This window comes from Ascaphus truei, chromosome 3 (genome assembly GCF_040206685.1).
Source record: "Ascaphus truei isolate aAscTru1 chromosome 3, aAscTru1.hap1, whole genome shotgun sequence".
Taxonomy (NCBI): Eukaryota; Metazoa; Chordata; class Amphibia; order Anura; family Ascaphidae; genus Ascaphus; species Ascaphus truei.
The window spans coordinates 325,815,487-325,843,008 of NC_134485.1; the positions used below are offsets into that span (position 1 = coordinate 325,815,487).

Consider the following 27,522-nt stretch of genomic DNA (forward strand, 5'->3'; position numbering starts at 1 on the left):
TGAGGGAAATAGAAGAGAGCAGAGATAGTTGGCTCATGAAGGCAGTACAGGAATATCTTCGGACCAAGTTTGGTCAAGGGGGTTACTATAATGAGGACAAGATAAGTGAATTGGTCCGAATATGGAGCATAGGTAGGTGCATCTACATGCATGGTGTGAGCTATCGGCCGGAGCATGGGTCGGTACAATCCTTCGCTGTGACGATCACGGATCATAATGGCAGGAGAGTGAGAAAGCCAGATCCCAAACACTATTACTAGGGTTCTCCATGTTGGGAGTAACCGGTACTCGTGTCTAGTAACTACCTCATGAACGTATGTTTATCTATAATGCGTAATCTGTGTTTGTTTCCCAGGTTGTTCACTGCAGGATGGTACTGCTAAAGCTAGGTCCAAGTGGGGACCATTGGATTCTACCAGAGGGAGAATGTAGCCCCCTGTAAACAGCACGGGCTATAAAACCTTCCTCCTACTGTGGTAAGTCCTGTTAAGGGCAGGCACCAGTAGTAATCATGGGATATTCCCACTCAAAGCCCTACCTTGATTGATTGATGCAGGCCCTGAACTCTGCTGCAGTCATGAGATAGAGGGGAGGTGCTGCTGACATCATTAGAGGTGGGGCTGACTCTATTTAGCAGCCAGCCCTGTCAGTGACAGGGAGTTCTGTTAGTGCCGTTGGTCGAGTGAATCTGGTCTAGTCCTGTTGAGAGTTCTGTTAGTGCTGTTGGTCGAGTGAGTCTGGTCTAGTCCTGTCGAGAATTCTGTCCGAGGAGTTGGAGGAGACAGCTAGTAGTAATCTGTCTTGGGAACTGGAGAAGAGTAGCACCCTGCGGCTAGAATGCCCTATGAGTTTGGAGCTTGAAGAGCTGAGGCTCCGGTGGAACCATGCCCCTCACCCTGATGCAGGGGTGAGAGGGAAAGTCTAACCCCACCCAGAGGGCATCCTCTGCGGTGGGCATCGGGGTATAAAGGCCCCGCTCAGACCATCCTGAGGGGAACTACTTGGAGGAAAGGAGAGGAGAAGAGAGAGATTATACCTGTGGGAAATCCTGTGGGTACTACGCTGCATTGATGTTGTTGTTGCAGTTGTGTGCTGCAAGTCTGCTGTGTGCCTTGACATACAATAAAGAGAGACATTGCCGCCTTTTACCAAAGAATATTGTGTGTATATTCGGAGTATCCACCCTGGGACCAGGGGTACTCTTCTATTCGGGTCCTTTCCCATATCCCTGGGAGTATAGAAGATGGAGGCGCTGCACCACCACTAAGAAACCATGGAGGCTACTACCCCTGTCTCCCCAATAACATCGCGGGAAGCTCAGGCCCTCCTGTTCCAAGCAGGTATGCACCACCCACACGCATGTAGTAATCTGCCCTCACGCACCCTAGATACAGCAGATGAGTCTAGGGGGGGGGGGGAATATGGGTTACACATGCAGACTGGCACTTCACACTGTGTCAGTTGTGGATTTCTGTGTATTAAGTTAGTACAGTGACAATGACCCAGCAATGCCAGCGTTTATGCTGTATGTTTTTGCACATGAGAAAATGAAATCTAATTTCCGGGAAAACCGGCTTACAAAGTGGCACTATTGCAAAATAGTCAACTCCAAATGCCGTCGACAGCCCATTTTAAAGGTGCGATCCAACAGACCAAATAGCACCGCAATGTAATAATGGCACTGATACATTCAATGGGTCTGGGGGAGAGATGTCTTTTATAATAAATACAATAAATCAAGGAAAAACAAGCATCAAATCTTACATATTTAACCCATTAATGTTTCACCCATTAAATATTTACTGCTCACTGTTGGGATAGTTTGACTTTATCTTTAAGGAAAAACGGATTTATTTACCAAAGACTGTTTATATATCGCTTGCTATATAAATAGCTCTTCTTTCACATGAGCTAATACTGTAATTGGACATTTTTTATACTCCAAATTCTAAGTGCAAACCAGTGTGATGGTGGTGTAATAAAACAGAAAAGGCAAAAACATTTGGTATTTATATCCATTGTTCTCCCGCGCAGGCTGATCACACCCACACGTATATATGTATATTAAATTAAACAACTTACATTTTATTTGCCATATATACAACAAATATGTAGCCCTCTAATTGAATAACCCACGTTTTACTTTACCCTAGGAGACTGATATCAAAGGCTTCAGTACGTTGTGAGTGCAATGTGCTGTATGTACACATCTGTATGTAAGTTACCTCCAGCTGTGTATCACGGCCACAAGCTTGCCCTCCTTTGCAGGGTAATACAGGGTCAGACGCAACTGTCCAAGCGGTGAGTCAGTCATCTGCAAATCACTGCGGGAGGAGAGGGCAAACATCTGTACACCCAAAGAAACTTTGAAAAAAACAGGCAGCACTTCCATAAAGAAGGTCCCTGTTATCCCACATCTCCTCATCACATGGTCCCTGTGATCCCACATCTCCTCATCACATGGTCCCTGTTATCCCACATCTCCTCATCACATTGTCCCTGTTATCCCACATCTCCTCATCACATGGTCCCTGTTATCCCACATCTCCTCATCACATGGTCCCTGTTATCCCACATCTCCTCATCACATGGCCCCTGTTATCCCACATCTCCTCATCACATGGTCCCTGTTATCCCACATCTCCTCATCACATTGTCCCTGTTATCCCACATCTCCTCATCACATGGTCCCTGTTATCCCACATCTCCTCATCACATGGTCCCTGTTATCCCACATCTCCTCATCACATGGCCCCTGTTATCCCACATCTCCTCATCACATTGTCCCTGTTATCCCACATCTCCTCATCACATGGTCCCTGTTATCCCACATCTCCTCGTCACATGGTCCCTGTTATCCCACATCTCCTCATCACATGGTCCCTGTTATCCCACATCTCATCATCACATGGTCCCTGTTATCCCACATCTCATCATCACATGGTCCCTGTTATCCCACATCTCCTCATCACATGATCCCTGTTATCCCACATCTCCTCATCCCATGATCCCTGTTATCCCACATCTCCTCATTACATGTCCCTGTTATCCCACATCATCTCATCACATCACATGACCCCTGTTATCTCCCATCTCCTCATCACATGGCCCCTGTTATCCCACATCTCATCACATGGTCGCTGTTATCCCACATATCATCACATGGCCCCTGTTATCCCACATCTCCTCATCACATGGTCCCTGTGATCCCACATCTCCTCATCACATGGTCCCTGTTATCCCATATCTCCTCATCACATGGTCCCTGTTATCCCACATCTCCTCATCACATGGTCCCTGTTATCCCACATCTCCTCATCACATGGTCCCTGTTATCTCCCATCTCCTCTTCACATGGCCCCTGTTATCCCACTTCTCCTCATTAGGAGGAGGAAGAGAGTATTTGTAGCTGCAAAGTAAGCGTCTGTCTGCAGAGTTTGTTTGTAGCTGCATTTTCTGTCTATCGTTTGTGTGGCTGCTGCAGGGTTTGTGTGTGTGTGTGGCTGCTGCATAGTGTGTGTGTGTCTGCTGCAGAGTTTGTGTGTATAGCTGCAGAATTTGTGTGTGTGTAGCTGCAGAGTTTATGTGTGTGGCTCCGCTTATAGTGCTGTTGCCGGCGATAGCAACACGACGGTGACGGTGACATCAAGCTGCGGTTGCTGGAAAAATTGACTTGACTTCCAGTGATCGTGAGCAAGCCGTCGCGATGCTTCTACTATAAGCGCAAGTGACGGCGGAAATACATTTGTTTTGCTGCAATGTGGAGTCGTCAGCACTATAAGCGCAGCTGTGTGTGTATGTGTAGCTGCAGAGTATGTGTAGCTGCAGAGTTCGTGTGCGTATGTGTAGCTGCAGAGTTTGTTTATAGCTGCATTTTCTATCTATCGTGTGTGTGTCTGCTGCAGAGTTTGTGTATGTGTGTGTGTCTGCTGCAGAGTTGTGTGTGTGTAGCTGCAGAATTTGGGTGTGTGTAGCTGCATAATTTGGGTGTGTGTATAGCTGCATAATTTGGGTGTGTTTATAGCTGCAGAGTTTGTGTGTGTGTGTGTGTGTGTGTGTGTGTGTGTGTGTGTGTGTGTGTGTGTGTGGTGTGTGTGTGTGTGTAGATGCAGAGTTTGTGTGGGTGTGTGTGTGTAGCTGCAGTTTTTGTGTCTGTGGGTAGCTGCAGAGTTTGTGTGTGTGTAGCTGCAGAGTGTGTGTGTGTGTGTGTAGCTGCAGAGTTTGTGTGTGTAGCTGCAGTTTGTGTGTGTGTGTGTGTATGTGTAGTTGCAGTGTGTGTGTGTGTGTGTGTATGTGTAGTTGCAGTGTGTGTGTGTGTGTGTGTGTAGCTGCAGAGTTTGTGTGTGTAGCTGCAGTTTGTGTGTGTGTGTGTGTGTGTAGTTGCAGTGTGTGTGTGTGTGTAGCTGCAGAGTGTGTGTGTGTATAGCTGCAGAGTTTGTGTGTAGCAGCAGCTTGTGTGTGTGTGTAGAGCTGTAGTGTGTGTGGTGCTGCTGTGTTGTATGTGTGTGTAGCAGCAGAGTTTGGATGTAGCTACAGAGTTTGTGTAGCAGCAGTTTGTATGTTGTGTGCGTAGCTGGTTTCTGTAGAGCTGGTGTGTGTGGTGTGTGTGGTGTGTGCGTGTGTGCGTGTGTGTGTGTGTGTGTGTGGATAGCTGCAGTGTAAGTGTATATAGAGGTGCTTTAATGTATTTACCATTTTATTTTAATAAAAAAATCTATATAACTATACAAAAGTGTCTATTATTAAAGAAAAAAGCCTATATTTAGCCTATACAGGCGGTCCTCGGTTATCCGACGCAATGCGTTACTCAAAATGGCGTCGGATAGCGAAGCGTCGTAAAGCGAAACCCATTTTCCCATAGGAACACTGTTTAAATCAAACGTTCCGTTCCTGAAGGCATTTTTAATGCTAAAATACACAGAAAATGTTACTCAAGCAATAACATATGCAGCACACACATAGATTATGATGGAAACATTATATTTATTGATTCCAGAACTGTAAAATAAAACTATAAAAATAAAACTATGCTGTATTCTGTTCAGAAATGTACATGAGCAAAAAAAAACCACATCAATTATTGGAGGAAGATGATTGGGGAGGGGGGGATCTTCAACAGACAACGGACTTTTTGGAGGTGATGTAGGTGGAGTTGAAGGTTTCGGCCTCTTGAAGAATCTCTTCATTGAAGTCTGGACAGATCCTTTCCTTTTCTGCGTGTAGATCTCTCTATAGCAGCTGATTTGGTTAGACACCCCACGACTGACTGTTGAACTCCGTTCAATGTTAGGGTCATTGTCCTCAAATATGGCCAGTGCGCTATCAATCTGCTTGAATGCCGCAGCCAACATTTTGCTTGACAATGATTTACGTGGCTGTGGCTGTGCCACATCAGCAGACTGGTGGGCCTCCTCTTCAGCAATTTTTTGCTCTTCTAATTGCATGAGGTCTTCATTGCTCAACTCGTTAGAATGTGAGGCAAGCAACTCCTCAATATCCTCGGTTTCCACCTCCAAGTTGAGATCTCTGGCCATTTGCACAACAGTTTCTGTAACTTCTGCAACAGTCTCTGTAAGGCCTTGGACATCAGACATAAAATCAGGGCACAAATTACGCCAAACTCCATTTAAATTGGATTGTTTCACCTCATTCTATGCCTCTCCGATGTTTCTCACTGCATGGAGAATGTTGTAACCCTTCCAAAATTCTTTTAAGGTTGGACCACCTTCCACATCGGTTGCTCTGATGGCCTGGGCAAATGTTCGCCTAAGATAGTAGGCCTTGAAGGAAGCGATAACCCCCTGGTCCATCGGCTGTATCAATGAGGTGTTGTTGGGGGACATGAACACCACCATGATGTTTGGATGATGGTCATCCAGGTACATGGGATGGCCAGGAGCATTGTCCAGGAGCAGCAATGCTTTGAAATCGAGGTTCTGGTTCATGCAATATAATTGCACAGCTGGAATAAATTGATGTTGGAACCAGTCCTCAAAAAGGCTCCCTGTTACCCATGCCTTACGGTTGGACTTCCAAATCACTGGAAGTGTGCTCTTTGCATAACCCTTGAATGCCCTAGGGTTTTCTGCATGATAAACAAGCAAAGGTTTTAGCTTGAAATCACCTGCAGCATTTGATCCAAGCAGAAGAGTCAGCCTGTCCTTTGCAACTTTAAACCCGGGCATAGATTTTTTCTCTTTTGCAATGTAGCTTCTACTGGGCATTTTCTTCCAGTAGAGCCCAGTCTCATCAACATTGAACACTTGACGTGCGCAATAGCCACCGTCCTCTATAATTTTGGCCAATGTAACAGGGAAGGTTTTAGCTGCCTCCTCATCCGCACTAGCAGCTTCCCCGGTCACTTTAATGTTATGCAAGTTTGCCCTCTCTTTAAACCGCATAAACCAGCCCTTACTTGCAGTGAACGTTTCCTCAGTGGTCCCTTCTCCATGCTGTTGCTTAATGTCCTCATACAGACTCAAAGCCTTGGCCTGAATTAAGGCTAAACTAATGGGCACATGACGCTGGGATTGATCTTCCAGCCATATGATCAGGAGTTTTTCTACCTCAGCAATATGCCCAACACGTTGCCTTGTTGTACCTTGCATAGGTGCTGAGCCCTTGATCTGTTCCAAGATTCTTGCCTTGTCTTTGATTATTGTCACAATAGTTGTGCGAGGTATATCCAAGGCACGTCCAATTTCTGTGTTCGTCTCTCCTTTCTCAGAGCGCTTTATTATGTTTTGCTTGGTCTCCAAAGTTATAGATTTTCTATTCCTTTTTGGAGAAACAGTACTTTGCTTTTTGCTTTGATCAGCCATGGTTTAGGGCCTAAAATACACCACCAAACCTTCACACAGACTGTTCAGAATGATTTCCCTAGCCTGCAGCCGTCTGGTTGTTCATTTGTAGCAATTTTTTAAAGCGTCGTAAGAGCGTCAGATAAGCCGTTCGGGCGTCGCAAAATGGGCCATAGGGATAGGGTGACAGTTTATTTATTGTAGTACACTTATACTTTACTACCATTAGAGAGAGAGTGTGTGTGTGTGTGTGTGTGTGTGTGTGCGTGTGTGTACACCTCAATAATCGGAAGAAAAAAAAAACCCAGATGTGAATGATTCTGAACCCATTAACCAGTGTCAGGATGCCCCCTCTTCACAATTTCTAAAAGCAGCAATCCCAGCTGGGATCTTACCTGATCCGCAGTCCCTCAAGGTACTATACTAGAGGGGAGGTGTTCCTTACCTGTCTTCCGATGTCTCCCGCGTGAAATTTGAGTCAGATCTGGAAGAAAGCAGAGTAGGTTACTTCGGTGTAGGTATACGGCAGTTAAGATAAGACAGAGGGTGAGGGAGACAGGGAGGGAGGGCGAGGGAGGGAGACAGGGATGGAGGGAGACAGGGAGGGAGGGCGAGGGAGGGAGACAGGGATGGAGGGAGGGCGAGGGAGGGAGACAGGGATGGAGGGAGACAGGGAGGGAGGGCGAGGGAGGGAGGGAGGGCGAGGGAGACAGGGAGGGAGACAGGAAGGGAGGGCGAGGGAGGGAGACAGACAGGAAGGGAGGGCGAGGGAGGGAGACAGACAGGGAGGGAGACAGGGCGAGGGAGGGAGACAGGGCGAGGGAGTGCGAGGGAGGGAGGGCGAGGGAGGGCGAGGGAGGGTGAGGGAGGGAGGGCGAGGGTGGGCGAGGGAGGGAGGGAGACAGGGAGGGAGACAGGGCGAGGGAGGAAGACAGGGCGAGGGAGGGAGGGCGAGGGAGGGCGAGGGAGGGAGGGAGACAGGGAGGGAGACAGGGAGGGAGACAGACAGGGAGGGTGATATAGGGAGGGTGAGACAGGGAGGGTGAGACAGGGAGGGTGAGAGGGTGACACAGGGAGGGCGAGGGAGTGTGAGAGGGTGAGACAGGGAGGGTGAGACAGGGAGGGAGGGAGGGTGAGACAGGGAGGGAGGGTGAGACAGGGAGGGAGGGAGGGTGAGACAGGGAGGGTGAGACAGGGAGGTAGGGAGGGAAGGACAGGGGTGAGGGTGAGACAGGGAGGTAGGGAGGGAGGGTGAGACAGGGAGGTAGGGAGGGAGGGTGAGACAGGGAGGGAGGGAGGGTGAGACAGGGAGGGAGGGTGAGACAGGGAGGGAGGATGAGACAGGGAGGGAGGGTGAGACAGGGAGGGTGGGAGACAGGGTGGGAGACGGACAGGGTGGGAGACAGGGTGGGAGGGAGACAGAGAGGGAGGGAGACAGGGTGGGAGACAGGGAGGGAGGGAGACAGGGTGGGAGACAGGGAGGGAAGGAGACAGGGTGGGAGGGAGGGAAGGAGACAGGGTGGGAAGGAAGGAGGGAGACAGGGTGGGAGGGAAAGAGGGAGACAGGGTGGGAGGGAGACAGGGTGGGAGACAGGGTGGGAGACAGGGTGGGAGGGAAGGAGGGAGACAGGGTGGGAGGGAGAGAGGGAGGGAAGGAGGGAGACAGGGTGGGAGGGAAGGAGGGAGACAGGGTGGGAGGGAAGGAGGGAGACAAGGAGGGAGACAGGGTGGGAGATAAGGTGGGAGGGAAGGAGGGAGACAGGGTGGGAGGGAAGGAGGGAGACAGGGTGGGAGGGAAGGAGGGAGACAGGGTGGGAGGGAAAGAGGGAGACAGGGTGGGAGGGAGACAGGGTGGGAGACAGGGTGGGAGACAGGGTGGGAGGGAAGGAGGGAGACAGGGTGGGAGGGAGGGAGGGAGGGAGGGAGGGAGGGAAGGAGGGAGACAGGGTGGGAGGGAAGGAAGGAGACAGGGTGGTAGGGAAGGAGGGAGACAAGGAGGGAGACAGGGTGGGATACAAGGTGGGAGGGAAGGAGGGAGACAGGGTGGGAGGGAAGGAGGGAGACAGGGTGGGAGGGAAGGAGGGAGACAGGGTGGGAGACAGGGTGGGAGGGAAGGAGGGAGACAGGGTGGGAGGGAAGGAGGGAGACAGGGTGGGAGACAGGGTGGGAGGGAAGGAGGGAGACAGGGTGGGAGGGAAGGAGGGAGACAGGGTGGGAGAGAGAGAGGGAGGGAGAGAGACACACACCCACTGACACACACACTGATACACACACACACACACATAAAACACACACACACACACACACACACACACACACACACACACACACACACACACACACACACACACACACACACACACACACTGATACTGTTACACACACACACTGATACTGATACACACACACTGATACTGATACACACACACACTGATACTGATACACACACACACTGATACTGATACACACACCCCCACTGATACACACACACACCCCCACTGATACACACCCCCACCCCCACTGATACACACCCCCCCCACACTGATACACACCCCCCCACTGATACACACACACACCCCCACTGATACACACACACACACTGATACACACACACACACACACACACACACACACACACACACACTGATACACACACACACACACACACACACACACCCACTGATACACACCCACTGATACACACACACCCACTGATACACACACACCCACTGATACACACACACCCACTGATACACACACAACACACCCCCACTGATACACACACACTGATACACATACACACACCCACTGATACACACCCACCCACTGATACACACACACCCACTGATACACACACACCCACTGATACACACACAACACACCCCAACTGATACACACACACACTGATACACATACACACACCCACTGATACACACACCCACTGATACACACACATACTGATACACACACACATACACACACACTGATACACATACACACTGATACACATACACATACACACTGATACACATACACATACACACACACACACACACACACACTGATACACATACACACACACACACACACACACTGATACACATACACATACACACACATACACATACACACTGATACACATACACATACACACACACACACACACACACACTGATACACATATACACACACACACACTGATACACATATACACACACACACACACTGATACACATACACACTGATACACATACACACACACACACACACACTGATACACATACACACACACACACACACTGATACACACACTGATACACACACACTGATACACCCCGCCTCCCCCTGCACCGCCCGCCAGCCCCTGCACCGCCCGCGACCGCGCAGCAACCGCTGCCCGCCCCCGAGCCCATCTACCACACCAAGGGGACGGGGGGAAGTGAGCGCCGGGTGGCAAAGCTGTGAGCGCCGGGGGGGCAAAGCTGGGAGCGCCGATAGGCAATGGTGGGAGCGCCGGGGGGGCAATGGTGGGAGCGCCGGGGGGGCAATGGTGGGAGCGCCGGGGGGGCAATAGTGGGAGCGCCGGGGGGGCAATGCTGGGAGCGCCGGGGGGGGGGCAATGCTGGGAGTGCCGGGGGGGCAATGCTGGGAGCGCCGGGGGGGGGGGGCAATGCTGGGAGCGCCGGGGGGGGGCAAAGGTACAAGGTGGTACAAAGGCAGGCGCACCCCCGCTACCACCTCCTATTACCCCCCCCCCCTGGCTGGGACCCGGGACAGAAGGGTGACACTCACGCGCACAGAGGAAGCCGGGAAGACACGTGTGCTCTGCACAAAGCGGAAGTCCCGCCCCCGGCTTCCTCTGACCTGCCTGCAATCAATCCCCTGCGGGCCGGCCGGCATTCTAAGTCCCGCCCCCGGCATCATCATTCATCCAATCCCCTGCGGGCCGGCCGGCATTCTAAGTCCCACCCCCGGCATTCTCCATCACTCAGTCCCCTCGGCAGCATTCACACACACTTAGAAAATACTTACCGGCCGCCGCATTCTCCTCACCGCTGCTGCACCACAATACCGGGACCAGGGACAAAAACCGGGACAAAAACCGGGACAAAAACCGGGACAGACTTAAACCGGTACAGGCCTCAAAAAACCGGGACTGTACCGGTAAAACCGGTACGAATGGTCACCCTACATAGGGATGCATTGACAAGCGTCGGATAAGCCGTTCGTCGTAAAACGAAACGTCGTAAAACGAGGACCGCCTGTAATAGTAATAATCCCCTCAGAACAGGGCATTACTGCCCAATAATGCCCTGGTTGGGTTAAAGTCCCTCGGCTTCGCCTCGGGCCTTCAACTCTTCCAGCCAGGGCATTATTGGCCAGTTATGCCCTGTTCTTCTGGGATTACTACTTAATTAAACATAATAAGACAGACAATGAATTGCATTAACATACAATGATGAACCCTACTACCTAGACATTAACACAAACAGATACACTATAGAAACATTCAGTTATGATTTTATCTTCTGTTTTGGGAGACGCCTGGGGCTCCCGTTCCTCACTTCTTCTATATCCTCCCCCCTTTCCTCTACCTCCTCCCTATTTCTATTGCAGTGTATTGTTCTTTCCTTCATGTTTCTGCCACCAACTGACTTCTAGGCTTTGGGGACATATTATTTACTGACTGGCAGAGTCTGAGAGGCTCCTACCCAAAACAGTATGAGATTAGATTTATGATATTTTAAATTACATATTGTGTTTGTGTGTGTATATGTGTGTGTGTGTGTGTGTGTTTGTGTTTGTGTGTGTATATGTGTGTGTGTCCACTTCCATTAAATAGCTGTGTTAGCCCACCTATGTCTGGAATGAATGACCTTATTGTTTTATACCCTTGGTGGACTTTGTGTTATGGCTCAGAACTGGGTGAGATGGAAGTCTGATCTTCTATAAGTAATCATCTCCAAAGAACAGTTATTATTATGATAGGCTAAATACATATTTTTCTTGTGTATTTTTCAATAAGAGCACCGACCTGTCCTGTATCTCCCCCTCACCCCCTTGGATAAGGAGCCACAGGATAGGAGGGGACGGTATGCGAGAGACCTGCGAGTCGCTGGTGAGTGCGTGACTAGAATTTAACATTTGGTGAGGTGCCCAGAATTTTAACCTTTTTAACCTTTTATACAGGTTACAGCTGGAAACACGGTTTTTAAATCAGGAGTTCAGAAATGCTCCAATCTCAACATATAAATATCCACACATATTTATATATAAACAAGCTGAGAGACCCGGCGTTGCCCGGGATAAAAATTTCCCGCTCCCTCCTCTCTCCACTCCCCTTGTCTCTTTCTCTGCTCCCCCAGTCTTTCTCCGCTCCCCCTCTCTCTCTGCTCCACCCCACCACCTGCGCAGCTCCGATCTCCCCACCCCCTGCGCAGCTCTGGCCCCCCCCCACAGCTCTGCCCCCCCCCTGCGCAGCTCTGGCCCCCCCCCTGCGCAGCTCTGCCCCCCCCCTGCGCAGCTCTGGTCCGCCCCCTGCGCAGCTCTGCCCCCCCCCTGTGCAGCTCTGGTCCCCCCCCCTGCGCAGCATACAGTGTCACATATACAGTGAGACACACACACAGTGTCACACACACACAGTGTGAAACACACACACACACTGTTAAACACACAGTATCACACACACACAGTATCACACACACACAGTATCACACACACACACACACAGTGTCACACAGTGACACACAGTGACACACAGTGACACACATTGACACACACACACACACACACACACACACTTACACACACACACACTTACACACACACACACACACACACACACACACACACACACACACACACACACACACACACACACACACACACACACACACACATACACACACACAGTGTCTCACATACACACACACAGTGTCTCACACACACACACACACACAGTGTCACACACGCACAGTGTCACACACACACACACTTACACACACACACACTTACACACACACACACACACACACACACACACACACACACACACACACACACACACACACACACACACACACACACACACACACACACACACACACATACACACACACAGTGTCTCACATACACACACACAGTGTCTCACACACACACACACACACAGTGTCACACACGCACAGTGTCACACACACACACACACACAGTGCAGTCAGTTGGAGTCTCTTGCCTGTGCTGTCTGCGGCTCCCTCCAGTCTGTGAGGGGGGGCTCTCCCTATGGGGTTAAATGCAGCCAGCTCTGGTGAGTGCACATTCCTCACGTTTTGGCCTTGCTGCCTCTGTGGCTGCTGGGAGTATTGGGGAGCGTTGGCGGGCGGGAGGAGCCTGTGTTACTGGCTGGTGTGGCTTTGAATGTGCTCCTCAGAACGCGCTCTGCGGAGTGACACTGAGCTTCCTGTTCACTGCCTGCCTCTCGCTGGAGCTGTCGTGGGGAGAGGAGGAGAGGGGGCTGGCAGAGCTAACGCTGAGAGGCTTGTGCCTTTTGGCGAATGGTCTTTCGTGGCGGGGGCAGGGAGAGGGAGGGGGGAGCGCCCTCGGCGGGGGTTGGGAGCCAGAGTAGAGCTGAGGGGGAAGTTAGCGGGGAGGTGAGGGGGGTTGATAGGGTGAGGAGGAAAGAGGAGAGTGGCCGGGTGGCAGGCTGCGGGGTGAGGAGGAGAAGAGGATAGTGACCGGGTGGTTGGGTGAGGTCATAGAAGCAAGCAAGCCAATGAGAGGCGTGCAGGGACCGGGGCCAGGCCACGGACCAATCTGATTGGCCAGAGGCTGAGTGACAGACCCACGGACCAATCAGATTCACTATATCTAGTAACAATCTCACAAATTTCAATTATATAGATATAGATCAAGAGAATTTGGATATCGCACAAGCAATAAAACATCTGGTAACACCCCTATCTGCTCATCACGTGCCCTCTCTTATCCCCCATCTGCTCATCATGTGCCCTCTCTTATCCCCCCTCTGCTCATCACGTGCACTCTCTTATCCCCCCTCTGCTCATCACGTGCCCTCTCTTATCCCCCCATCTACTCATCACATCCTCTCTTATCCTCCATCTACTCATCACGTCCTCTCTTATCCCCCATCTGCTCATCAGGTCTATCTTATTCCCCATCTGCTCATCAAATCCTCTCTTATCCCCCATATGGACATCAGTTCCTCTCTTATCCCCCCATCTGCTCATCACATGCCCTCTCATTCCCCATCTACTCATCACGGTCTCTCTTATCCAGTCTCCTGTCCTCTCATATCACCCACCTTCCAGTCTCCCTATGTCCCATATGGCTCTCACCTGTCTGAGTTGGGCAGCCGGTTGCGAAGGTCATATGTGGATTGGTTGACAGGGAAAAGGTCCCCCAACGCAGGCAGGAAGTGGTCTGAGCCCAAATTTTTCAGAGGACTGGGGGGTCTCGGTGGGAGGGAAGAAGTTACAGAGGCGAGGCCAAGAGCGTGGAGCTCAGGGCTGACATTCGGAGAGGCCAAGATCTGAGGGACAGAGGAACGGGATCAGGCAAGGAGATGGGGGATGAAACGTTCTGTTAACTCCTTAAGTAGCAGAAAGCGTCAATATGCCTCTTACCCCACTAGCATTGTAGGGTTTAATGTTAAAGGAAGAGGGCAGGGAGGATTTGGAGGCACGATTGAGGAAGGGCAGTAAGGAGCCCCAAGAAGGAACAAGGGACGAATGGAGGCCACACTACTCTTGGGAAACCCTAGCTCAGGGTGTGTAAGCATTACCACTCGTCTCTTAAGAAGGGCAGTGATGTATGTGTGTTTATATACTGAAAATAGAGGAGCAACAGCGAGGCACGGGGTTTATATAAGAGAAAGGGCAGAGAGGCATGGGGTTTATATGAGAGAAAGGGCAGAGAGCCATGGGGTTTATATGTGTGAAGGGCAGAGAGGCATGGGGTTTATATGAGAGAAGGGGCAGAGAGGCATGGGGTTTATATGAGAGAAGGGGCAGAGAGGCATGGGGTTTATATGAGAGAAGTGCAGAGAGGCATGGGGTTTATATGAGAGAAGGGGCAGAGAGGAATGGGGTTTATATGTGAGACGGGACAGAGAGGCATGGGGTTTATATGTGAAAAGGGGCAGAGATGAATGGGGTTTATATGAGATAAGGGGCAGAGAGGCATGGGGTTTATATGAGAGAAGGGGCAGAGAGGCATGGGGTTTATATGAGAGAAGGGGCAGAGATGAATGGGGTTTATATGAGATAAGGGGCAGAGAGGCATAGGGTTTATATGAGAGAAGGGGCAGAGAGGCATGGGGTTTATATGAGAGAAGGGGCAGAGGGGCATGGGTTTTATATGAGATAAGGGGCAGAGAGGCATGGGGTTTATATGAGAGAAGGGGCAGAGAGGCATGGGGTTTATATGAGAGAAGGGGCAGAGAGGCATGGGGGTTTATATGAGAGAAGGGGCAGAGAGGCATGGGGTTTATATGAGGGCAGAGAGACATGGGGTTTATATGAGAGAAGGGGCAGAGAGGCATGGGGTTTATATGAGAGAAGGGGCAGAGAGGCATGGGGTTTATATGAGATAAGGGGCAGAGAGGCATGGGGTTTATATGATAGGGCAGAGAGACATGGGGTTTATATGAGGGCAGAGAGACATGGGGTTTATATGAGAGAAGGGGCAGAGAGGCATGGGGTTTGTATGAGATAAGGGGCAGAGAGGAAAGGGGTTTATATGAGAGAAGGGGCAGAGAGGCATGGGGTTTATATGAGATAAGGGGCAGAGAGGCATGGGGTTTATATGATAGGGCAGAGAGACATAGGGTTTATATGAGGGCAGAGAGACATGGGGTTTATATGAGAGAAGGGGCAGAGAGACATGGGGTTTATATGAGAGATGGGGCAGAGAGGCATGGGGTTTATATGAGAGAAGGGGCAGAGAGGCATGGGGTTTATATGAGAGAAGGGGCAGAGAGGCATGGGGTTTGTATGAAGAAGGGCAGAGGTCATGGGGTTTGTATGAGAGGGCAGAGAGACATGGGGTTTATATGAGAGAAGGGGCAGAGAGACATGGGGTTTATATGAGAGAAGGGGCAGAGAGGCATGGGGTTTATATGAGGGCAGAGAGACATGGGGTTTATATGAGAGAAGGGGCAGAGAGGCATGGGGGTTTATATGAGATAAGGGGCAGAGAGGCATGGGGTTTATATGAGAGAAGGGCAGAGAGGCATGGGGTTTATATGAGATAAGGGGCAGAGAGGCATGGGGTTTATATGAGAGAAGGGGCAGAGAGGCATGGGGTTTATATGAGAGAAGGGGCAGAAATGCATGGGGTTTATATGAGATAAGGGGCAGAGAGGCATGGGGTTTATATGAGAGAAGGGGCAGAGAGGCATGGGGTTTATATGAGATAAGGGGCAGAGAGGCATGGGGTTTATATGAGAGAAGGGGCAGAGAGGCATGGGGTTTCTATGAGAGAAGGGCAGAGAGGCATGGGGTTTATATGAGAGAAGGGGCAGAAATGCATGGGGTTTGTATGAGATAAGGGGCAGAGAGGAATGGGGTTTATATGAGATAAGGGGCAGAGAGGCAAGGGGTTTATATGAGATAAGGGGCAGAGAGGCATGGGGTTTATATGAGAGAAGGGGCAGAGAGACATGGGGTTTATATGAGAGAAGGGGCAGAGAGACATGGGGTTTATATGAGATAAGGGGCAGAGAGGCATGGGGTTTATATGAGATAAGGGGCAGAGAGGCATGGGGTTTATATGAGGGCAGAGAGACATGGGGTTTATATGAGAGAAGGGGCAGAGAGGCATGGGGTTTGTATGAGAGAAGGGGCAGAGAGGCATGGGGTTTATATGAGAGAAGGGGCAGAGAGGCATGGGGTTTATATGAGAGAAGGGGCAGAGAGGCATGGGGTTTATATGAGATAAGGGGCAGAGAGGCATGGGGTTTATATGAGAGAAGGGCAGAGAGGCATGGGGTTTATATGAGAGAAGGGCAGAGAGGCATGGGGTTTATATGAGATAAGGGGCAGAGAGGCATGGGGTTTATATGAGAGAAGGGGCAGAGAGGCATGGGGTTTATATGAGATAAGGGGCAGAAATGCATGGGGTTTATATCAGAGAAGGGGCAGAGAGGCATGGGGTTTATATGAGATAAGGTGCAGAAATGCATGGGGTTTATATGAGAGAAGGGCAGAGAGGCATGGGGTTTATATCAGAGAAGGGGCAGAGAGGCATGGGGTTTCTGTGAGAGAAGGGGCAGAAATGCATGGGGTTTATATGAGAGAAGGGCAGAGAGGCATGGGGTTTATATGAGAGAAGGGGCAGAAATGCATGGGGTTTATATGAGAGAAGGGGCAGAGAGGCATGGGGTTTATATGAGAGAAGGGCAGAGAGGCATGGGGTTTATATGAGATAAGGGGCAGAAATGCATGGGGTTTATATCAGAGAAGGGGCAGAGAGACATGGGGTTTATATGAGAGAAGGGGCAGAGAGGCATGGGGTTTATATGAGAGAAGGGGCAGAGATGAATGGGGTTTATATGAGAGAAGGGCAGAGAGGCATGGGGTTTATATGAGAGAAGGGGCAGAGAGGCATGGGGTTTATATGAGAGATGGGGCAGAGAGGCATGGGGTTTATATGTGAGACGGGACAGAGAGGCATGGGGTTTATATGAGAGAAGGGGCAGAGAGGCATGGGGTTTATATGAGAGAAGAGGCAGAGAGGCATGGGGTTTATATGAGAGAAGGGGCAGAGAGGCATGGGGTTTATATGAGAGAAGGGGCAGAAATGCATGGGGTTTATATGAGATAAGGGGCAGAAATGCATGGGGTTTATATGAGATAAGGGGCAGAAATGCATGGGGTTTATATGAGATAAGGGGCAGAGAGGCGTGGGGTTTATATGAGAGAAGGGGCAGAGAGGCATGGGGTTTATATGAGAGAAGGGGCAGAGAGACATGGGGTTATGAGGGAAGGGGCAGAATGGCATGGGGTTTATATGAGATAAGGGGCAGAGAGGCATGGGGTTTATATGAGAGAAGGGCAGAGAGGCATGTGGTTTATATGAGATAAGGGCAGAGAGGCATGGGGTTTATATGAGAGAAGGGGCAGAGAGGCATGGGGTTTATATGAGAGAAGGGGCAGAGAGGCATGGGGTTTATATGAGAGAAGGGGCAGAGAGGCATGGGGTTTATATGAGAGAAGGGGCAGAGAGGCATGGGGTTTATATGAGAGAAGGGGCAGAAATGCATGGGGTTTATATGAGAGAAGGGGCAGAGAGGCATGGGGTTTATATGAGAGAAGGGGCAGAGAGGCACAGGGTTTTTATGAGAGAAGAGGCAGAGAGGCATGGGGTTTATATGAGATAAGGGGCAGAGAGGCATGGGGTTTATATGAGAGAAGGGCAGAGAGGCATGGGGTTTATATGAGAGAAGGGGCAGAGAGTCGTGGGGTTTATATGAGAGAAGGGGCAGAAATGCATGGGGTTTATATGAGAGAAGGGGCAGAAATGCATGGGGTTTATATGAGAGAAGGGGCAGAGAGGCATGGGGTTTATATGAGAGAAGGGGCAGAGAGGCACAGGGTTTTTATGAGAGAAGAGGCAGAGAGGCGTGGGGTTTATATGAGAGAAGGGCAGAAATGCATGGGGTTTATATGAGATAAGGGGCAGAGAGGCATGGGGTTTATATGAGATAAGGGGCAGAGAGGCATGGGGTTTATATGAGAGAAGGGGCAGAAATGCATGGGTTTATATGAGTAAGGGGCAGAGAGGCATGGGGGATATATGAGAGGGCAGAGAGATATGGGGGATATATGAGAGAAGGGGCAGAGAGGCGTGGGGTTTATATGAGAGAATGGGCAGAGAGGCATGGGGTTTATATGAGAGAAGGGGCAGAAATGCATGGGGTTTATATGAGCTAAGGGGCAGAGAGGCATGGGGTTTATATGAGGGAAGGGGCAGAAATGCATGGGGTTTATATGAGATAAGGGGCAGAGAGGCATGGGGTTTATATGAGAGAAGGGCAGAGAGGCATGGGGTTTATATGAGAGAAGGGGCAGAAATGCATGGGGTTTATATGAGCTAAGGGGCAGAGAGGCATGGGGTTTATATGAGATAAGGGGCAGAAATGCATGGGGTTTATATCAGAGAAGGGGCAGAGAGACATGGGGTTTATATGAGAGAAGGGGCAGAGAGGCATGGGGTTTATATGAGAGAAGGGGCAGAGATGAATGGGGTTTATATGAGAGAAGGGCAGAGAGGCATGGGGTTTATATGAGAGAAGGGGCAGAGAGGCATGGGGTTTATATGAGAGATGGGGCAGAGAGGCATGGGGTTTATATGTGAGACGGGACAGAGAGGCATGGGGTTTATATGAGAGAAGGGGCAGAGAGGCATGGGGTTTATATGAGAGAAGAGGCAGAGAGGCATGGGGTTTATATGAGAGAAGGGGCAGAGAGGCATGGGGTTTATATGAGAGAAGGGGCAGAAATGCATGGGGTTTATATGAGATAAGGGGCAGAAATGCATGGGGTTTATATGAGATAAGGGGCAGAAATGCATGGGGTTTATATGAGATAAGGGGCAGAGAGGCGTGGGGTTTATATGAGAGAAGGGGCAGAGAGGCATGGGGTTTATATGAGAGAAGGGGCAGAGAGACATGGGGTTATGAGGGAAGGGGCAGAATGGCATGGGGTTTATATGAGATAAGGGGCAGAGAGGCATGGGGTTTATATGAGAGAAGGGCAGAGAGGCATGTGGTTTATATGAGATAAGGGCAGAGAGGCATGGGGTTTATATGAGAGAAGGGGCAGAGAGGCATGGGGTTTATATGAGAGAAGGGGCAGAGAGGCATGGGGTTTATATGAGAGAAGGGGCAGAGAGGCATGGGGTTTATATGAGAGAAGGGGCAGAGAGGCATGGGGTTTATATGAGAGAAGGGGCAGAAATGCATGGGGTTTATATGAGAGAAGGGGCAGAGAGGCATGGGGTTTATATGAGAGAAGGGGCAGAGAGGCACAGGGTTTTTATGAGAGAAGAGGCAGAGAGGCATGGGGTTTATATGAGATAAGGGGCAGAGAGGCATGGGGTTTATATGAGAGAAGGGCAGAGAGGCATGGGGTTTATATGAGAGAAGGGGCAGAGAGTCGTGGGGTTTATATGAGAGAAGGGGCAGAAATGCATGGGGTTTATATGAGAGAAGGGGCAGAAATGCATGGGGTTTATATGAGAGAAGGGGCAGAGAGGCATGGGGTTTATATGAGAGAAGGGGCAGAGAGGCACAGGGTTTTTATGAGAGAAGAGGCAGAGAGGCGTGGGGTTTATATGAGAGAAGGGCAGAAATGCATGGGGTTTATATGAGATAAGGGGCAGAGAGGCATGGGGTTTATATGAGATAAGGGGCAGAGAGGCATGGGGTTTATATGAGAGAAGGGGCAGAAATGCATGGGTTTATATGAGTAAGGGGCAGAGAGGCATGGGGGATATATGAGAGGGCAGAGAGATATGGGGGATATATGAGAGAAGGGGCAGAGAGGCGTGGGGTTTATATGAGAGAATGGGCAGAGAGGCATGGGGTTTATATGAGAGAAGGGGCAGAAATGCATGGGGTTTATATGAGCTAAGGGGCAGAGAGGCATGGGGTTTATATGAGGGAAGGGGCAGAAATGCATGGGGTTTATATGAGATAAGGGGCAGAGAGGCATGGGGTTTATATGAGAGAAGGGCAGAGAGGCATGGGGTTTATATGAGAGAAGGGGCAGAAATGCATGGGGTTTATATGAGCTAAGGGGCAGAGAGGCATGGGGTTTATATGAGAGACGGGCAGAGAGGCATGGGGTTTATATGAGATAAGGGGCAGAGAGGCATGGGGTTTATATGAGAGAATGGGCAGAGAGGCATGGGGTTTATATGAGGGAAGAGGCAGAGAGGCATGGGGTTTATATGAGAGAAGGGGCAGAGAGGCATGGGGTTTATATGAGGGAAGAGGCAGAGAGGCATGGGGTTTATATGAGATAAGGGGCAGAGATGAATGGGGTTTATATGAGGAAAGAGGCAGAGAGGCATGGGGTTTATATGAGAGAAGGGGCAGAGAGGCATGGGGTTTATATGAGAGAAGGGGCAGAAATGCATGGGGTTTATATGAGATAAGGGGCAGAGAGGCATGGGGTTTATATGAGAGAAGGGGCAGAAATGCATGGGGTTTATATGAGATAAGGGGCAGAGAGGCATGGGGTTTATATGAGAGAAGGGCAGAGAGGCATGGGGTTTATATGAGAGAAGGGGCAGAGAGGCATGGGGTTTATATGAGAGAATGGGCAGAGAGGCATGGGGTTTATATGAGAGAAGGGGCAGAAATGCATGGGGTTTATATGAGCTAAGGGGCAGAGAGGCATGGGGTTTATATGAGGGAAGGGGCAGAAATGCATGGGGTTTATATGAGATAAGGGGCAGAGAGGCATGGGGTTTATATGAGAGAAGGGCAGAGAGGCATGGGGTTTATATGAGAGAAGGGGCAGAAATGCATGGGGTTTATATGAGATAAGGGGCAGAGAGGCATGGGGTTTATATGAGAGACGGGCAGAGAGGCATGGGGTTTATATGAGATAAGGGGCAGAGAGGCATGGGGTTTATATGAGAGAATGGGCAGAGAGGCATGGGGTTTATATGAGGGAAGAGGCAGAGAGGCATGGGGTTTATATGAGAGAAGGGGCAGAGAGGCATGGGGTTTATATGAGGGAAGAGGCAGAGAGGCATGGGGTTTATATGAGAGAAGGTGCAGAGAGGCATGGGGTTTATATGAGAGAAGGGGCAGAGATGAATGGGGTTTATATGAGGAAAGAGGCAGAGAGGCATGGGGTTTATATGAGAGAAGGGGCAGAGAGGCATGGGGTTTATATGAGAGAAGGTGCAGAGAGGCATGGGGTTTATATGAGGGACGGGGCAGAGAGGCATGGGGTTTATATGAGAGAAGGGGCAATGGAGCATGAGGATATCTAAGTAAATAATTAAATGGTGGTTGTGAGTCACTCACCCTCATCTGGGCTCTTAGCATAACCTGGCTTTGGGGTCCAGACGAACTCAGAGGGAACCAGCCATCGAGGGTCAGTGATTCCGCGGTCAGGAGGTCCCAGAGGGGGATCGTAAGAGACCCCAGAGGGTTCTGACTCTCATCTCGAAGCTAAAAATGAAGAGAGATGCAGAAACAAACAGGTAGAGAGTGGTACCAAGAGAAGAGATGGAAAGATGACAGACCCCAGATCTAGGGGTGCACATGAGGACTAAAGAGACAAGAGGACTCTATTTCAGCTCCCACACTTACCTGGAGCTGCAGTGTCTCGCTGTTGGGGTTCTTGATGAAGAATGAAAAGCTTTCATCCCACTCAGGAGAGTTGCTCTTTGTAGTGATCTGTGAACAAAACGCAGAGAAACCTGTTTAACATTCAGACTAAACTCTTTTGGCATCATTTAGGAAAGGGGTTTATGCACTAAAGGAGAGAGGGAGAAATGTTTAAAAAGAAATACCTTCTTTCTTTAAAACGCATGTGAAATGGCGACTAGTGAATAAAAAAAAGTAGTGGTACTTCTGCCTGGTAAATAAAGACGTACTGTAGTATTGTTACAGTGATCCATAATGAGATACTTTAGTAGTATTGTAGTATTGTTACAGTGATCCATAATGAGATACTTTAGCCACATCCTCTTGATGCGTGGAGGTGAGACACATAACAGCACAGCTATAACTCTACGATCGAGAGCAACACCTCAATCTGCAAAAGGTCACTGAGCAATGACAGAGGACAGGATAGGTAGCACAGCTAACTCTCTATACAGTGGAGCCACTATGTTTCCAATAGCCATAGATAAATTTGGAAATGTCGCCAAATTAAGTATCCATGTGCTAAATATTTAATAAAATGTGAGCTGAAGACTAACGAAGAAAATCTCACAAGAGGCAGAGAGCGCCTCCATTATTGTAATGATCCGCTCTCCTTGTATAGTGGTGAGATGTATTCATATAAAAATAACAGTGTAAGAGATGTGTGCAGAGTTACGCAGTGGAGACCGTTTTTAAGGGGAAACTATAAAAGGCTTTATTGCGCGTGTTCCTTTAACACGGCAAAACATTCCAAATAAACAAAATAAACGCCTTCTCCGCTTTTGAGAATATCTCCATCTTGCTTTTTGTGCCTTCCCTCTTGCTGACGTCACCGCCCCTTGCCGCCAGCAAAATCGCACTACTTGAGTGCAACTTTCGCTATAGCGACGGCGGCGTGTGACATCAGCCTAAGAGATAATGGGGAAAGACAGGGTTGCCAACCTGTCTGAGACATATGAATGTGCTCCCAAGTGATATTTGTATTTGCTATAAAAATAAGATACGCAAAAACATACAAATAAAAGAAAGAAACATTTGCATGAAGTTTTCATGACAAAAGTGGTCCGTTTGTGAGATATGACGGCCCCGGTAGGGGATTGAAACATCGGTATTTTGTCTTTTGACCTGTTTTATATTGTTCTCAATATACAATATGTGTTCGAGTTCAGTCGCTTTTGTCTTTCTTTTTATCATTTTTTGAGGAATAACTTACCATTAGCACCTAAACATTACTAAAACATTAACCCCACCATGATTTCTATTCACGCACTTACTGATTGCGCAGTATAACAAGTCTCTATGTTTTTTTGTAGTTATAATTTTGGAACCTATAGTTCTTAACGGATATGGCGAGAATTTTCATTAGTTTATCGCTACCAACGACTTGCTGTTTTTCAGCAATCCTGCACTGCTAATCTCGCATTGTAATAAAGAGATCCCTAGGAGATCACAAAACAACCCACACAGAAATAAAAAAAAGGGGTTCTCCACTCTCTTCATTTTGTATTGTACGTGCCGAACAGCACGGCACTCCTTAACTACTGCATTCAGTGTATGTTTATGTTGTCATTTTTGTATTCCATAGCTTGACACATTGTACTGCGCTGTGGAATATGTTGGCGAGTTACAAGCAAATGATAATAGAAATATTGTAAAAAAAAGATATATTATAGCAGCATCATGCAAAACATCCAACATCATTGGACAAATAGGTAAAGCTGTAGGGCAATACCGATCAGATTAGAATTACACAGGACCCAGCGTAAATAAAGTACTAAAAAAAAAACATTTGTACTCAAATTCATACTGCTCTGGCACTATATAAAAAGAGCACTTTATGATGATATGGGGTTTCTTAGACACTACCAGAATTGTTTGTAATGTTTCATCCTGCCTCTCTGTTAATGAGATTGTTATCTTGTATGTTACATCTGTGTTAAACTCATGGAATCTGTGTAAATCAGTATTGCTGACCTGAGGAAGAGAGGAGAACTCGCGAAAGCTTGTCTTATACTATCTATTGTTAGTCCGATATAAAAGGTCTCACACCTAATACTGAAGTACTCATTTACTCTGCACTGTCGCAAGTGAACTAAGGCTGAGTACCCGGTGGCCGCGGTTGTTCGCACGACGCACACCAAGTACAGCCCTCTAAGGGCACAAAGCGCGATGGTGCGACCGCTGGAAGGGAAGACAAGAATTTTGTCTTTCCGTGCGGCGACGCGGTCACATGGTTCACTGGCAACCAATGGTTGTGCACACCAATGGGAGTGCAGATAGTGTAGCAGTCACATGGTTCACTGGCAACCAATGGTAGCGCCCTCCCCCCCCTGTCATGGCTGCGTTTTCCCGCGCGTCCCATCAGATCACGGCTTTTACTGGTGCACGTGCCGCCAGGCGCTCCGGTGCGCGTGCAACCTCGGTAACCGGGGACTCAGCCTTACACGACTACTTCTAATTAATTAATACATAAAAACGTAATCATTTTCCACTGGACGTTCACTGTAAGGGTGGATTGTATGTATGGATGTATGTCTTTATTTATATAGCGCCATCTATGTATATATCACAGCAGTAATACAAGTGACATAATAATATAACACATAATAGGAATAAGCACTTCAGACATAAAAGTGACATTTTGAAAAAGGAGTCCCTGTCCCGAAGAGCTTACAATCGAAGTGGTAAGTAGGATGAACGTACAGAGACAGTAAGAGTGTGTTATGGGAAGTGTGTCTGCAAGAGGCCATGGTCGATGTATGAGGCGTAAATAGTTTCAGCCATGCAGCTACCCATACGATTTGTTAAAGAGGTGTGTTTTAGGATGGGTCTTAAAGGTGGATAGAGAGGGTGCTAATCGGATAGCAGTTGCATTATTAAGTTTACATTTTTGCCGGCCTGTAATATGGGACGGTCACCTCTGCTGTTTATTCTCATTTGCTCAATCATAGCAGGCATCACAGAGCTATTATCCATGCAGACCTCAGAGAAACTCATCACAGAAACAGTCTTATGCTGTTTAGCGGTGTCACAAAACAGGAGGAGTTTAGCAGCCATGTCAACTTCCGTCCTGGGCTCACTGTTTTTCTTCTTTTAATACAACATTGAGCTTAGAAATTGGTGAGCAGATGAAAAACTAGAGGACAAAACAGACACCTTCTGTATATTATGGTGCAGAAATATTATGAAAAATGAAAAAGTGCACCTTTAAATGAACCTTTACATCTTTAAATGAATGTCTCCTTGAAGCTCTCATCGGACTCACCCCTTTTTTCTTCTGTATGACTTTCGTTCCTATTCTGATATTAAAAAAGTTAAATAAAGTTCACGTAATATTATATATCTATATTAAGCAGGTAAAGGGACAGCTCAACATCAGTCAACGTAAACATGTCTGTGCAGTACACATCTTTTAGTCAGGGGGATCTTCCGATCAACAGGACTAGTGCAACAATTAACCAGCTGGGTGACCATTCTATAGAAGGACCTATTCTATGTATGGTCACCCAACTACTGTAGTGCTCATCTGCATTGGCTGCCACTTCCTAAATCTTAAAAACCTTCCATTTTCAGGTTGCCATCATGGATCAGGTGCAAATTGTGCACATATGAATGACCTATGAAGTACTTACAGGGAGGTCCTGTGCCCGGTCTAGGTAGACGATCAGGATAGCAGCAGAGGGCTCATCTTGCGTCTTTGCAGTTATCTCTCTATTGACCTTCATAATTTGTGTAGAATCAAGGGTGAGGAGGGTAATATGGCAGCCAGAACTTTCTCTTCTCTAACTCACATTGACCAAAGCAGCATGGATCTGTATTAACTCTTTCACATTCTTTTGCATTGCAGGCTTCTCTGGTTACAAAGGAGTTAAGTATAACTATTCAACACCTATAGTACTAATCACTATAAACATGGAGCCAACCTGGAAGGGACTCACCTCGGTTTACCTGTCACTATTTTGATTGTAAGATCTTACGTGTAAGGCGGACCAGGAGCAAGCTTTTGTCTAAAGGTCTGATCTCTGAAGTGCCGTTGAGACTCAGTATCACCTACATCTTGTGCTCGAGGTACTCTTCGTAGACTAAAATGAGGCGGATGAGGAATAAGGAGATGAGAAGGATGAAGACTAATTTAAAAATTGCCATTGGAGAGAGAATCGATTTAGCAGGGTGCTTCTAATTGAGCAGGGTTGAGAGATGGGACTTTGAAAGGTTCCTGTAGTTTGTAATAGGTCTGAACGTTTCTCCTTTGGGGGGTTGGTCCCCTGTGTGCATTCCTATTGACAAGTATGACTGCTGGACTGCACTGCCGAGTGCTGGATGTTACAGTGCTGGATGTTACACTGACAATCACTTTCTGCCCCCTATATCCACATGTAAAAATTCAGTTCAGGGAGAGAGATATTGTGGTGACCTGCGATGACATCACAAATATAAAATAAACTACATCATCCTTGTCACGGGAGACCAGGCAATTTACACCTTTTACCAGGATCATGCATTGAGCAAAACGAGTTAATGAAATAAATTGTACATTTATTCACAGGAAAACGCAAACACACCATGTTACACAAACTACAGCAAAAAGACACACTTAGTTGGGAATTGGGGTGACAACCTAGCCTCTCCTAATTGCAGGAAATCCTCACCCTGATAACAGTTGCAAAAACAGGACAGAAAATATTCCAGGCAGCTTTCGCTGAAGCGGCCCTTTTCTTGCTGGAGACTTGCATCTGGACACTTAGAATCTGAGAATCTTAGAGGACTGGAAAACTATGAGAGACCTTGGAGAACACCTTGGAGAACTTCCTATCTGATGGGTGCAAGGGGTTATAATACCTCTGACTTTCATTCACAGAAGTGTGAGAAATTTCTCCGCAGCCAATCTGAGACAAGCTGGTAGAAACAATAGGGTTACCTGGAAATTTAAATGAACCAAGGGGCATGTGCAATTTGGCATCTCTGGCCCTTGGTTCCCTCAATGCCACCCACGGAGACAGGCTCCGGACAGTCTAGTGGCCAAATGGAAATGCAAAGAGTGTCCATTGATCTGAGGACTTGGGTACTTGACTTCTTCCCTCCTGTCCAAATGGTTTTGACACATTAGACTTCATCTATGGCTTTTGATCCCCACTATATGAGTAGACACAGTGGCACTGTCTGAAAGTCCCTACTCATAGTACTGTGCACAAGCATATGTTGTAAAACACACTGTTCCATAAAATATACACTTTAAAAATATCCTAAGTCTTTTGGTTATGGGAAATAGAATAAGAAGCTGCACATTATTTCTTACTAGCCATATCCCCCACACTCTAT

The 27,522-nt window shown here is 48.4% G+C and overlaps 1 protein-coding gene across 1 annotated transcript; it reads right to left on the minus strand.

The window, feature by feature from the left end:
- Window positions 1-2,221: 2,221 nt before the first annotated feature.
- Window positions 2,222-22,260, minus strand: LOC142490745 (extended synaptotagmin-1-like). Its single transcript, XM_075593162.1, has 4 exons — window positions 22,147-22,260; window positions 21,859-22,005; window positions 14,153-14,346; window positions 2,222-2,324 (listed from the first exon to the last, which is right to left on the minus strand). Exons 2-4 carry the CDS (start codon window positions 21,877-21,879, stop codon window positions 2,222-2,224), a joined length of 318 nt encoding a protein of 105 aa, XP_075449277.1. The 5' UTR covers window positions 21,880-22,005; window positions 22,147-22,260.
- Between the last annotated feature and the right edge of the window lie 5,262 nt (window positions 22,261-27,522).